Genomic DNA, 13,027 nt, shown 5'->3' on the forward strand with positions numbered 1-13,027 from the left:
TTATTTATTACCTTAACCACAACATTGTCTGGACCATGACCAAAAATAAATAAATAAATAAATTTATATATATATATTTACTTTACTTTATATTTATTTATTTTTGGTCATGGTCCAGACAATGTTGTGGTTAAGGTAATTGACTGTCACGCGAGAGACGGGTTCGATTCCCAGTCTATATTTTTTGTTTTCTTTTTTATTATTATTATTTTTTTCTGGTATTAATATGTCCAAATACTTGTTGATGAATAAGTTGATGACATTTTATAAAAACCGTTAGTTTTTGTGTGTCAAAAAGACCAAAACTCTTAAGTTTTAGTTCAGGCGTTCTCACGGCGACGTAGGTTAGCAGGCGTCTTTGTGGCGACGAACTCGTTCAGACGTCCGTGAGCAGACGTACATTTTGTCTGAATTTCCGTATGTACGTCGCCGTGACACCGCCGCCGGTGGACGGAACTTCCATGCAGTCGCCGTGGCGTCGCTGCTGGTCTCTCGTCTGCAGTCCCAATCAGTCCCATACAAAATTTCACACGTTGTGACGGCGGCGTAGGGTTAGACTGCTCCTTCGCCTCTTCCTGGTTATCCTTAGGTTTGGCACTGTTCACTCGCCATAGTTCACTCGCCATACTCCGAGCTGCCCGCCTTGGTACGGCGGTAGGCGGACGCGTACCAGCCGTCTGCCGTCAACGCCGGCCCCACCGCCGCCCCGGCTGCCGCTGCTGCCGCGACGCGCACCGGAGACGAGCGTCCCGTGGACCTGTAGCGAGAGCGCGTCCCGGCGCCGTTATATTTTCCCGCGTTTGAGTTTCTGATAGTAAGCGTGTAGTAAGTTATACTAGAGTTTGTGATGCATTTTGGAAACAGGAGATGAGCCCCTGGTCTAATGCGCCACCTGGCTTGAGAAACCCGTTCTCAAAGACTTACTTTTAGTCATTATTTAGGTAGCACACACAAATTATGAATGCCTTCGGCAGAATTAAAATGAGCCATTTTAATCGAGATTAATCTACATTAATTTCAAAAAAATTAATCTATGCCCACCACTAATTTATATTCATTCAGAATCACAGTCTAACGGAGTCCTTTTCAGTTGACTTCACGTTGACACTCGAGCGAGGGGACGTTCAGCAGTGTTGCCAGATTGGGCAGCTTTTTGAGGATCAGACAGTGTTGCCAGATTGGGCTACCTTTTGAGGACGTTCAGACGGTGTTGCCAGATAGGGCTACTTTTTGAGGACGTTCAGCAGTGTTGCCAGATTGAGCTACTTTTTGAGGACTTTCAGACAGGGTTGCCAGATTGGGCTGTTTTTCCAGCCCTATTGTGCTACTTTTAATCACGCACCGGCTCCGCTATTCTCTTAAAGAGAATACCATTACTAATACTATTAGTAATACAAATTCAGCTACTATTACTTCAGTTACTTCTACTTCAGCTATTAGTAGTATTATTTCAGCTACTACTACTTCAGTTACTTCTACTTCAGCTATTAGTATTACTATTTCAGCTACTTCTACTATTTCAGCTTCTACTACTACTTTCAGATTCTTCTGATGGAAAAAATGATGTGTATGAAAAACACTTCTTATCTATTGTTACTATTATATTGTTTAAAATGTATGCATACATCAAAAATATATAGCGTATAAAAAGTTGGTAAAAAAGATGAGTGGCTGGTCGATTTTTAAATCTACCAGCCACAGTGGCTGGTAGATAAAAACGTTTAATGTTGCTTTAGGACCGATGTTTCATGCCCATCGACCTGTACACTGGGATCTGACGGGGGCTAGAAAACTCTGGCCGTTTCTCAATTTGCGTTCTTGTCTTTACTTCGAAGTCCGGACTTGCCAAGTACGCACTTCCAAGTCCGCGAGTCCGTAGTTCACGTACTTGGTATAGACCTCTGAAGAATAAGTCCTGCCTCCGAGGCTCCCGGTTCCCTCTGTCAAATGTCTATGAGAAATAACATGGGGTTTTTGAATGATCGTACATAACAAACGTACATAACCATCTGGTTTCCACTGGGGTTTTGGATTGTTGGTGCCGTTAAAGTAGTAAACGATTATTAATGCTAACCGGGAGCTAGTTCCAATCTGCGCAGACTTTATACGTCATACTTGTTAGGGAGGAGGGAGTGCTCGCCACCAGTCACAACCTACCATGATGGTAATTTCACGCGTGATTTCAGTGGTCTATAAAACTTATTCGCTGGCGAGGTTCAACCTCTTTTCTCCACGACTTGACTTTTTGGTTCGACCGTGATAAGAGTTTGTCGACTGTTATTGAGATTTAGATCGATTTCACACATGAACGAGCAGCGTTGGCGCCATCTCCGTAGGCGGGCTCTGGTGCCACTGAACATTTCAGTGAAGACAAACTATGAAACATTGCCGTTCATGACGTCCTAAGTCTGCGCAGATCCGGGTTAGCATAATGTTTCTTCATAATAGTTAACTACTTTAACGCCACAGACAATCCAAAAACCCAGTGAAAACAAGATGTAAAAAGTGTGTAGTTCAAAACGTGATGCAGCTTTTACTTCTTCGCCACCAACAGAGTTTATGTACGATCATTCAAAAAATGTTATTTCCATGTTATTTCCCATAGACATTTGACCGAGGGAACCAGGAGCCTCGGAGGCGGGACTTATTCTTCAGAGGTTTATGTCTCCCTATAACCGTGTAAGACGGTTACGTAACTTTAGTTCACTCACACCCCCTCTCCACTTGGGGGGCCGATGGGCTTGGAAGCCATCATCCTGTCTTGAGGTGGAGAAGAACAGACGTAGAGAGACCCCCAACCAACCACCAGTACTTCAGTAGTATGCAGCACAACAGAGACAACAGTGTAGCTAGCAGCGATACTTAGTCAGCTTTATGCACCAACTTTAACTTCGGCTGCCATGAAGAAGTGGTCTGTGTGTCTCATCTATTTTCTCACAAAGGCAGCTGTTGGTAAGGCACATTTCTTATTTTTTAAAACAGGCTAATCCACATCATTTTCTCATTGATCGCAAAGAGCCACACTTTTTATTGTGATAAACGTGATGGGAATAAAAAAAAGAATAAATGGTAACGTAAAGCAGTAACATTAAATCAGCAATGTTGCATGATCATCGCCATATTTATTGAAATTCTTTTTGGAACCGATTTTTTTTTTTTTAAGTAAAAGAACAGTAAAAGGTTTAAGTCTAAGGACAAGGGACAATATTCTCCTTCAATCAACCTTTGAGGGATATCTTGGTCTCGCTCCGTTGGATGTAAACAGTCTAAATCCAGGTCATCTTCCACCTCCCCGTCTGCCCCAGTCTTTGCAGAGGTGCTGTTCATCCGCAGGGCAGAGGGCCAATCAACAGACTTCTCCTGTCCCCCTGAGGGGCCCGCCAGCTCTCTTAAAGGCTTCAAGCTGTCCCGCCTGTACCCTGGCAGCCCGGGTCAGCAAACCACGTTGCTATCGGTGTGGGCGGGCTCCAGCCCCAGCCTCGGACTGGACCTCCGGCTCTGGCGACGTCTGGTTGTGGCGTCTGGAGGGTTGGGCGCGAGCTGGGTCAACCTTACTTTGACCCACCTGCAGCCCGGGGACACGGGGCTGTACAACCTGGAGCTCACCAGCAGCACCACAGCCAACAGCTCGGACCGCAGCTTCCTCACCTGTCCACAGGTGCTTCTGTTGGTGGAAGGGACTGGTGAGTGGTCGTCAACAGACACACACACGTCAGGAAAACACGTACCTCTGACAATACACACACACACACACACACACACGAATATACACCTAAAACACGTACACATTTTGTATTTGGCAGTCTAGTTTAATTCAGTTTGTGTTTGGATTAATTAATGGAAAGTACAGTATGTACGCCTATTTCTAATGCCGTTATTTTCTTTATATATGTGTCATCATGCAGATAGGCAGTGCCACCAGTGCTATAGTAAGTACACATCCCTGCTCTATAGCATCTTTACTGCTACAGTACTTCTGCTGCTGATGTCTACCTGGCTAGCGAGAAAGAGATGGGTGAGTGACCAGACTCATAACCGACTGTAATCATGGCAATGCTAGAGGAAACCACTGACCTCCTTTTGATTGGTGCCTGTGCTGGATTCATGTCTACGTTGTTTAAAATTGTAACATGTTCAGAAGGTCACTTTGGTTATTTTGCCCAAATGGTAAAGAGTCTATCTCTTAGAGATATCTATCATTATAAGATATGCATGATATCCTAGTATATCAATCTCTAACGTATATGTTATGGCTACACATGGTTTAAGTTTTGCCACTTTTGCTAGTTGCAAAACGATCCCATCTATAGTCGTTCAAAGTTTCATTAGGCATTTCATTAGATGTGGTGGTTAGAAACGTCAAAACCAAAAATTTCCGGCTGTGAAGTCTGTTTGATTTCACAGACAAGGGCAAGGTGTCGTCACAAACCACAGCCGCCACATCCGATCTACGAGGAAATGAACAGCAAGAGTAAGCGGCAGGGCGCAGGAAGCCCCCAGAATAACTCCATGAGCACTTCAAACCTGGAGGAGACCGCCTTCCCTGTGTACACCAACCTCGGCATCAGGCAGGCGGAGGACAACTACTACGCCTGTCCCCGGCAGATCACACACTCTCTTATGTTCTGAACCTCCTAACTTACTTTTATGCATCCATGTTCCCACTACAACTTCAGGGGTGTGTTCCAAATAATTGTTCTATGGCGATTCCCCTCGCTTCCTAAATATCCAGATGTTCTCCTTGATGTGCATTGTAGCCCCTGCCCTGTCCGCCAAAGCAGCTTTTGACCGAGGATACAGCTGTGTATCTTACTACATAGGAAGCGCTGTGGACATTTCTCGGACAAGTCAATAGACATAAGGCCATAGAAGAAAGTCTCAAGTGTGATTGGCCCAGATCATAAACAGTTTACCTTTGAAGCTTAGGCAGCTCTGCCATCTTTCTTCCTGCCTGACCTCTAAAGGCTAAAGCCAGTCTCCAAGTCGGTATAGTGAAACAACAGGAAGGAGGATGGAGGAAGTAAGATCATACAAGAGCTTCCATGCAAAAACAATAGTTTGGGGCCTATGATGAAAGGTACAGATATTTCACAGAAATGTGCTACGCCTGCAAAGCTTTGATTAAAATCAGACGGACGACAAGATTATCTTTAACAGCCAAGAAAAAACTGCAGTTTTATTCATATTTGAAAGAAGCGCCATAGATTATTAAAACCATTGTTTTGTTTTGTTTTTTCCGGTGCATGTCATTTAACAATCACATTCTATGAGGAGAAAGATATACAGAGAGAAAAATAAAACATTACAAGCCACTGAATTTTCATTTAATCTCAGTACAGACATTTTTCCTTAGCATTTCAAAAACAAGGAACAAAACAAGGCAACCCAGCAACCCCCCCCCCCCCCACCCACCCAACCAAAATACTTTTAACTGAATAAATGGGACCAAGGGACAGAAGGAAAAAACAACAAGTGAACCAAGATACACCCCTGATGGGTGTGAATCCCACAGTGCTCTAGACTAAGATGCTCATTGGTGTTTTTTTGTAAGAAATACACAGCATGGCGATGTAGCGGTACATAGATGTGGGGGGAGGAAATTGGAGTAGGGAGGTGGTGGTGGTGCAGGCTCTAACATCTGCATTGATAAAGACCTCTGCAGTCCACCCACCGCTTTAAGATAACACAATACATTGGACACCCCTCCCCCCACCCCACAAGACAAAGCAAAAAATACATGGGTCACAGAGAAGTAGGTGATGACACTTTTCCTAAGCGCCCCAAAACTTTGTGCATAGATTTGTGATCTTTTAAAACCAGTCGGTTACAAATAAAAAACGATCCTGCAAGTAAGACCCACCAAAAGCATTCATAAAAATGGTTTCAAATGTTTCTATTGTCTTATACCCGCCATATATATATATATATATATATATATATATATGAGAGATAGAGAGAGAGAGTAATGCAAAATGTTCCTGATTCAGTCAGGACGGGACCTCATAATAAAATACAATAAAGATTCAAACAGCAATGTTGCATGTTATTCACTTTTTTCTTTCACAATCAAAATCATTGACCACTTTTTTTTTGTAAATGTAAAGCAATTTTTAATATATAGATTTATATATAAAGCACTCCATTTTCATTTAAAGTCCATTGTTTGGTTAATATGTAACTGCTACAGATTTAGAAAACAAAAGATAACTTTCTTCCTCTGAAATCCATAACTTTCAGTGCTTACAATTTTTATTTTTTGTATCAACTTTTTATAATTGTAATATTCACTTGTAAAAACGTACATTAAAATGGCGTGGAGTCAGTACTCTGGAAACCCAGCCTTCCTGAGACGAAATCCACTTTTTTGTGTGTGCAAGATAGTGAGCAATTATGTCTTCTTTCAAAAAGAATAAAATAAAAAGGAACAAAACATTTTCATATATCATCAACATTTAAATTACAGGCTTTTCAGATAGTCCTTAAAAATCCACATTGACAAAACAAAGCAGCCCCAGGTCAAACAGAACATGGCACACTGTTTGATCCCAGAGCTCTTAAAGACAATAAGTCTTCATAATGCAAAGCGTGTTGTACTTTATAAATGGAAGCATTTGTCCTTTTCAAAAATTTCACAAGTTCCCATAGTATAATTTTGCTTTATATTTTTTACATTTTTCCGTTTTTATTATGAAAAACACCACAAAAGAAAGTGTTTGGTGTAAACGGTCTGGTGGCCTTGAGAGAAGGAAAACTAAAAATGCTAGAGGACTGAACCTCTGTAGAAACTAAAACAAAGCTAACAACCCCCAATGAAGAAAGAAATAAAAGTAAAAAAAAAAAAAAGGCACCCTCTGAAGAGCTCTGGAAGCTTCCACAACTCTGTCTGATGTCTTGTCCTTCCATTTCAAACCACGACGACGCTTCGCACCGGAGCTAAAGCGCTGACCTCCCGCACCAGTCCACGGCCACAGGTCAGAAACATACTTTTTTTTGTTGCATTTTCTATGTATCTATAAAAAAGATTTTTCTGTTTTTTTTTTCTTTTTAGAATCTGAAAGAAAATGGTGCAATACTAAATATATATAATCTGATTCATCTCAGATTATTCCAAGATGAAAGCCACTAAGGTAGATAAACATATTACAGAGAATCTTTTTAAACACACTTACATTTTTAGTCCTTGAGTAAACATTTACACATGAAGTGTCCCCGCCTGTTTACTCCCCCGCCCCCCATACTTGGATCGGGTTGTTCGATTGGCTAAGGAGGGGGCAGGGTCGGACACTCCGTGCAACGCTATAGGCTAATGACGACCAACATTGGAATATACTTTTCAACAAGCAAAACAAATCAAACAATGAACAAACAGACACGCGCAAATAAAATCCTAGTATAGCCTACTCAAATTAAAAATACACAGTGAACCATGTCCAACCATGTCAAATTCACAGGCTCAAAAATGTTGAGCCTTGCACACACCCTTGATATTCACACACACACACACACACACACACACACACACACCAAGCAAACTTGTGCAAACACACAACTACATCAGATGTCCAAATGCCTTAATATTAAATCTTTGTTTTTCCAACAATGCTTGTATTTCAAAAGTTGTTTAATCTGAACCAATGTTGTTATAAAAATCTCTTGACATCTACGAATGAGACAAAAAGGAAAAAAAATCACTATAAAAAGTGTTCACATTACATTATTGGCGCTTGTTTTGATTCAAGTATTAGTTAATGTTTTTGTTTTTGTATTATTCTGATATGTTTATGTTTATGTCTGGGAAATGTGAAAAAGATACAAAGCATAAGGGAGAAGTAGCCGAACACACAATACACTCCTTAAAGGACTCTTGATTGTAGACATGTAAAAACTAGCATGTGCATAAATGAGCCAGGCCATTGCATTTTTATGTTTAATTATTTCTTGTATGTGTCTCTCCTAAGCCAGGTTATCGATCAAACTCCAGTTGCATTTCAGTCCAAGTTCATGAGAACACAAAAAAACACCACTTCTTTCCAACACTCAATGTCCTTGACAGGTAGATCATAGAGAGGAGAGTGTTGGGATGGGTGAGAGAGGCGGGGTACACAGCACCTTGCATACTCGCCAGTCCCTTCTCATCAAGACCAGTCAGAAGAGGGAGGGAGAGAAAGAAAGAGCGAAGAAAAAAGGATTCCAGAGATAAAAAACCCAGAGAAGAACAGGCAATAGTGATTGTTGTGTTGAATTTCTCCAGCGTATGGAAGAGAGGGCATGTTCCCAAAATGATACAGAACATGAAGTGTGTCCATGTGGTCTTGCTGATTCAAGGAAGTGTACCCCTGTTACATTAGCTGGTGCCCCCTATGGGTCAGAGGTCAGAAGTGAACGCTGTGAATAGAGCTGCCCCTGAATGGGGCCCCTGGAGCCCAGCTAGTTGAAGAGAACACAGAGTGAGATGAGGAGTGCACAGCGCAGGCACACTTAAGAATTAGGTTGCTTTTTTGTCTGTGACAATCATCACAATAACTTTTTATCACATGTTTTTGGTTTCTTAAAAAAGATGTACCAAATTGTGACCCTTTTAGTGCGTCAACAGCCCACACTCACACAGCCACACTAGAAATCAAACCCAAAACCTCTAAACTCTTAGCTACCACTGGTTTCTCCAGGTGCCCTGTTATTAATTAAGACCGGCACCGAGAGGCTGCCTTTGCCCCCTTCCAGGCCAGCCAACCTCCTCCTTCCTTGCCATCTGCTGGAGCAGGACCCCCACCCACCACCAGCTCAATGACAACAACACAGGGGGGGAGGATGTAGTATCAACAGATTCCACCGAAGATGTGGCGTATGGCAAAATCAAAGGCGATGTATCTGCAGCGAGTTGTTATTGCGTACAGCTTCTGTGTCAAGCCCCTGCTTCCCGCCCGGGCCGGTCAGGTAGTGTTGTTCCCATATCCACCCCTCCCTCTCTGTAAAGCAGGTATTAATCACATAGCTCCTACAACCCCAAAAGGTTGAGAGTGAAGGGGGTGTTACTCAAAGAAGAGAGGTTCCCGCCACATAAACTACAGCAGGCCAAGGAAGGTGGAGCACTGGAATATTAGCGGTGGGACACAGTCGAGGCCTGGTGGAGTGTCGAATGCAACACGATGGCCGTCAAACCCACAACCTTCCAGTTATTCTAAACAAATAACTATATATATCGTTAATAAAACACAGGAAATACCAGAAGTGAAACCAGAAAATGTCAGACATCCTCTACCTCTGGCTAAAGTGATTCTTGCATGAGAGAGTTAGAGAAAGAGTAAGAGAGGAGAGAGAGACAGATGTACAGACACAGGGTTACTGAGGACAGACTGCCACAGCAGCAGTAGCAGTAGTGATGTAATGGTTAATACAGGTAGGCCAGTGGTCCACAGCAGGTAGGCACTCGGCAGCCACGTGATTGCAGCACGCTGGCATGGGGCCTTCTGGAGGAACAGACGACGGAGATAGAAGAGAGACACACACACACACACACACACGGACACAGGTGGCTAGCATACCCCCTTGCAGGATTGGTGGAAGGGACCCTCCTGGTATCCTGGACACCAAGGCTAAAGGAGACCTTAAAGTCAGGAAACATGGGCTGTGTCTCAATTCAGAAGGACGCGGTCTATGAAAGTGTGGCCTTCTTAGACCGTGAAGGCCGAACGAGCGTTGTTAAATGAGACGGTCTGGCCTAGGGAGCATTTCTGGTTTGCGTAACAAGCCGTTAACGCCCTTTACCTTGCATGACCACACTCCACTCCTGTCGCCAATCAACCCTGACAGCTGCGGTTTAAACCGGAGAGCGGAGGAGAAATATTAAGCCAGAAATAATTTGTTATGTTTTATCTTTTATTGGAGGAGGGGGAGAAGATTCACCGCCGGAGCCGTCGGGTGAAGAGGAAGAGAGGACGTTGGCTTAACGTTAATAAGTTTAACGTTATATGGCTAGCATTAATGTCATTGAATTTTGACATTAAAGTTACATATTTAAAATAGTCCCAACCTTACTTTAATATAAAAAAAATGGTTTTACATAGTTTTGTCATTAAATATGTAATTTGCTGCAGCTGCCGCTTCCGCTCTCCCTGATGCCATTTCTGAAAAAATCCAACGCACAATGAATGTTGGGATACGTGGCGCCAAGGAGCCAGCCGGTGGATCCTTCAAATCCGGGAAAAGAAGGCTGCATTTCTCGGCCGCATTTGAAGGAGCCTTCGAAATGGGACAGCCTTGACGCGCCGCTGTGACGCAACCGGTCTTCAAATGCAGCCTTCGAAGGATGAGGATTGAGACACAGCCATGATGTTCACTGATCTACTTAAAGAGGACCCGGAGCGCTCCGCACAGACTGCAAGTCCGGGCTTTTGTTTTTTTATGTTTGTTCATTCCAACTTTGCTACAGGTTCTCACTCTCTTTCTTCATCCTTCCTGGTCCCACCAAATCGAGGGAGGAAAGGACTAAATCTAAAATAAGAAAATACACATCCTTGTAAAGGTTCAACGATAAGTATACAGAGAAGTCACTGAGCAGATTGCTTTTTATAAGAACGCTTTCGTTTTTTATGTAGTTTTTGTTTGCCAGTGTCCCTTCTCACCTCTACTGATTTGTTTGCATTAAAGGTTGCTAAGTGCTATGATAAACACCTCTTTAGAGTTCATTCCATACCATGGTACCAAGAAAACACAGGCAACACAAAACTAAATAAAATTAATGCCTCTTTCGTCGTCTTCGTAAAACATACAACTTTCTCAAATTTGTTTTTCACCATTATAAACATACATACTTTCTCTCTCACACACACACATACACACACACATTACCCCAATAGTCACTAGTGAGGACCGGCGGCTTGCTGAGGAAAGTGGACCATGTCCGTTGTGTCAACCGAACAGAACCGTTCGAGGAGGCATCAGTCTCAAGCTTCTTCGCCTCGCACAGTAACACCAAGTGTGAACCAGCACTTTGGACATCGTTATATATGCGTCCAACTCCATTTTCGTTTGTGTGTTTGCTCTCTGCGGGCTGTGTTGGTACTTGGACGGTAGAGTCTGTGGCTTATATTGCACATCACTTTACATGGTTGAGGAAAGTACACCCTGCTGCAACAGACATTTCCCCCACACGGCTGCTCACCGCCCGGGGGTTCAGCTGTCAGTCTGGTCAGTTGAGTCGGGGGTTGGGGGATCCCAGGAAAGTGGCGGGTGGGCGGGGTCGTAGAGTTGGTTTATAGTGGGAGAGCAGTGATTCGTTAGACCGGTTGGTGCTGACCCGCACGTACATACACCAGCCAGCGATAAAAATTATAATAATTACATTTAAAAAGCTTAACCCACCGCTGAGCGCAAATAAAGTTGACACATTTGACCTCGACTACAATTGCAGTGTTTTTGTTTTGTTTGCGTTTTCTTCTCCCTCTTCTTCTCCACCAAGGAAGTCAAAGTAAACCCAACCAAAAATAAAAGGCGGGAAGAGAGTTGCATCTTTCCCTTTAAACATATACTGGGATCTGGTCCATGGTGTGTGTGTGTGTGTGTGTGTGTGTGTGTGTGACAGATGCAGAGGCATGCAATGCACCTTTCTAGGGTCCACTGGCTCAGAGGAGAGGCCACGCACATCGTTGAATGTGCGCGCCGAGGGAAGGGGTAGTATGAACGGTTTGAGAGGTCAGAGGTCATAGTGGGGTCACAAGAGGCATGAGGAGGAGGGGGTTATTAGAGGTTAAGGCTAGTAAATAGTACTGAGAGAAAAGGGCCACTTATAGTCCAGAGTGGCGCCTAGCTCTAGAACCTGATTGGGCAGGCTGGGCGGAGTGGCGGTTGTCAAGTTTGGAGATGGCAGCATGTATCATTGACATTTATGTTAGGTTAAAACACGTCGCGAATGTCACAGAACAGTTGTTCGAAAACAGTTGTACTTCTGCAAAAAGAGAGTTATCCCAGGTTGAGACTTGCTGTCCTGCTGCTTTTCATGAGAGTGAACACTGTTACCAATAACCTCCCTCTGAAATTCACACACCCAAAAAAAACGAAACATTTTACACTTGACATATTTCTAACACTGAAATCAAAAGGACAGACGACCACAACAGAAAGACGAGGTTGAGGATCTCCGAGGACAGCCTGGTCTTCCCTGCTCTCTCCCGACTGACGGACGCCACACTGATTATCCCCACATTGATTTGCTGTCTTGTTTCTCTCGTTGTGTTTGGGGGCCCCCCCAGGGGGCCTCTGTGCTTTTACATGGACTCCCCGGTCAGAAGGTCCCCTGGCAGCAGAGTGTTGATAGGGATGGGGCTTCCCATGACCTGTCCATCCTCACCGCCACTGGGGGGCCCCCACAGGCTGGAGTACTGGGGCCCTCCACCCCACAGCATGTCCCCTCCGCATGCCTTGCTTCCCCCACCGCCCAGGCCTCCACTCCCGTTACCTCCGCTGCAGCTGTTGTGGTTGTTCCAGTGGGGCGAGTGGTGTCCGATGGGGTGGGTGGGGCCGCCACTGCCCATTCGCGTCTGGTTGGAGTTGCCAGAGGGGTTGGCCTGCCAGCTGGTAGTCGCCCCTAGCGACTGGCCCTGGGCAAAGAAGCGAGCCACTTCCTCCTCCCCAGCGAACTCCGCCAGGATGGTGGTGTTTCCCAGGACGCACCTAGAAACACAACGGTTAAGAGATGTCACATGGTGGGGACCGTGGTTCAGGGTGGTGAAGCGGTTCTTCCGGGGGCCGGTGGAGACGTACATGTGCAGGGACTTTTGGGCCTTGGCAGCCTCGTCCCGGGAGCTGTAGCGCACCACGGCATTGCCCTGCGTCAGGTTCAGGTGGAAAGTGATCAGCGGGCCATGCTGCATGCACAGAGTGCGCAGGGTGGAGCCGTCGATCTATGCACAAACACACACACACACACACACACACACACAGGATGCATGAATCAATGCAGTAGTATGGAAATCAGTAAACTGTAGACAGTAAATCTGCTATGGTCACTCAAGAAAAGGATACTTTACTG

General features: G+C 44.4%; 2 protein-coding genes across 4 annotated transcripts in view; one reads left to right on the forward strand and one right to left on the reverse strand.

The window, feature by feature from the left end:
- Positions 1 to 2,851: 2,851 nt before the first annotated feature.
- Positions 2,852 to 4,629, forward strand: LOC311400536 (uncharacterized protein; the record flags this gene model as incomplete). The annotated part of the gene is made up of 4 exons (XM_084488814.1): positions 2,852 to 2,952; positions 3,306 to 3,683; positions 3,906 to 4,015; positions 4,405 to 4,629. Exons 1-4 carry the CDS (start codon positions 2,901 to 2,903, stop codon positions 4,627 to 4,629), a joined length of 765 nt encoding a protein of 254 aa, XP_084344940.1. The 5' UTR covers positions 2,852 to 2,900.
- Positions 4,630 to 5,024: 395 nt separating this feature from the next.
- Positions 5,025 to 13,027, reverse strand: part of LOC311380671 (trinucleotide repeat-containing gene 6C protein-like) — a 103,686-nt gene continuing 95,683 nt past the window's right edge. For all 3 annotated transcript variants that reach the window (XM_084488405.1, XM_084488404.1, XM_084488403.1), the window contains 2 exons: positions 12,760 to 12,899; positions 5,025 to 12,669 (listed from right to left, as the gene is read on the reverse strand). In XM_084488405.1, coding sequence (XP_084344531.1) covers positions 12,264 to 12,669; positions 12,760 to 12,899 — 546 coding nt within the window. In that variant the 3' untranslated portion in view covers positions 5,025 to 12,263. The remainder of the gene's footprint in view (positions 12,670 to 12,759; positions 12,900 to 13,027) is intronic.

The sequence above is a fragment of the Micromesistius poutassou genome (assembly GCF_964030765.1).
Source record: "Micromesistius poutassou genome assembly, chromosome: 1".
Classification (NCBI taxonomy): Eukaryota; Metazoa; Chordata; class Actinopteri; order Gadiformes; family Gadidae; genus Micromesistius; species Micromesistius poutassou.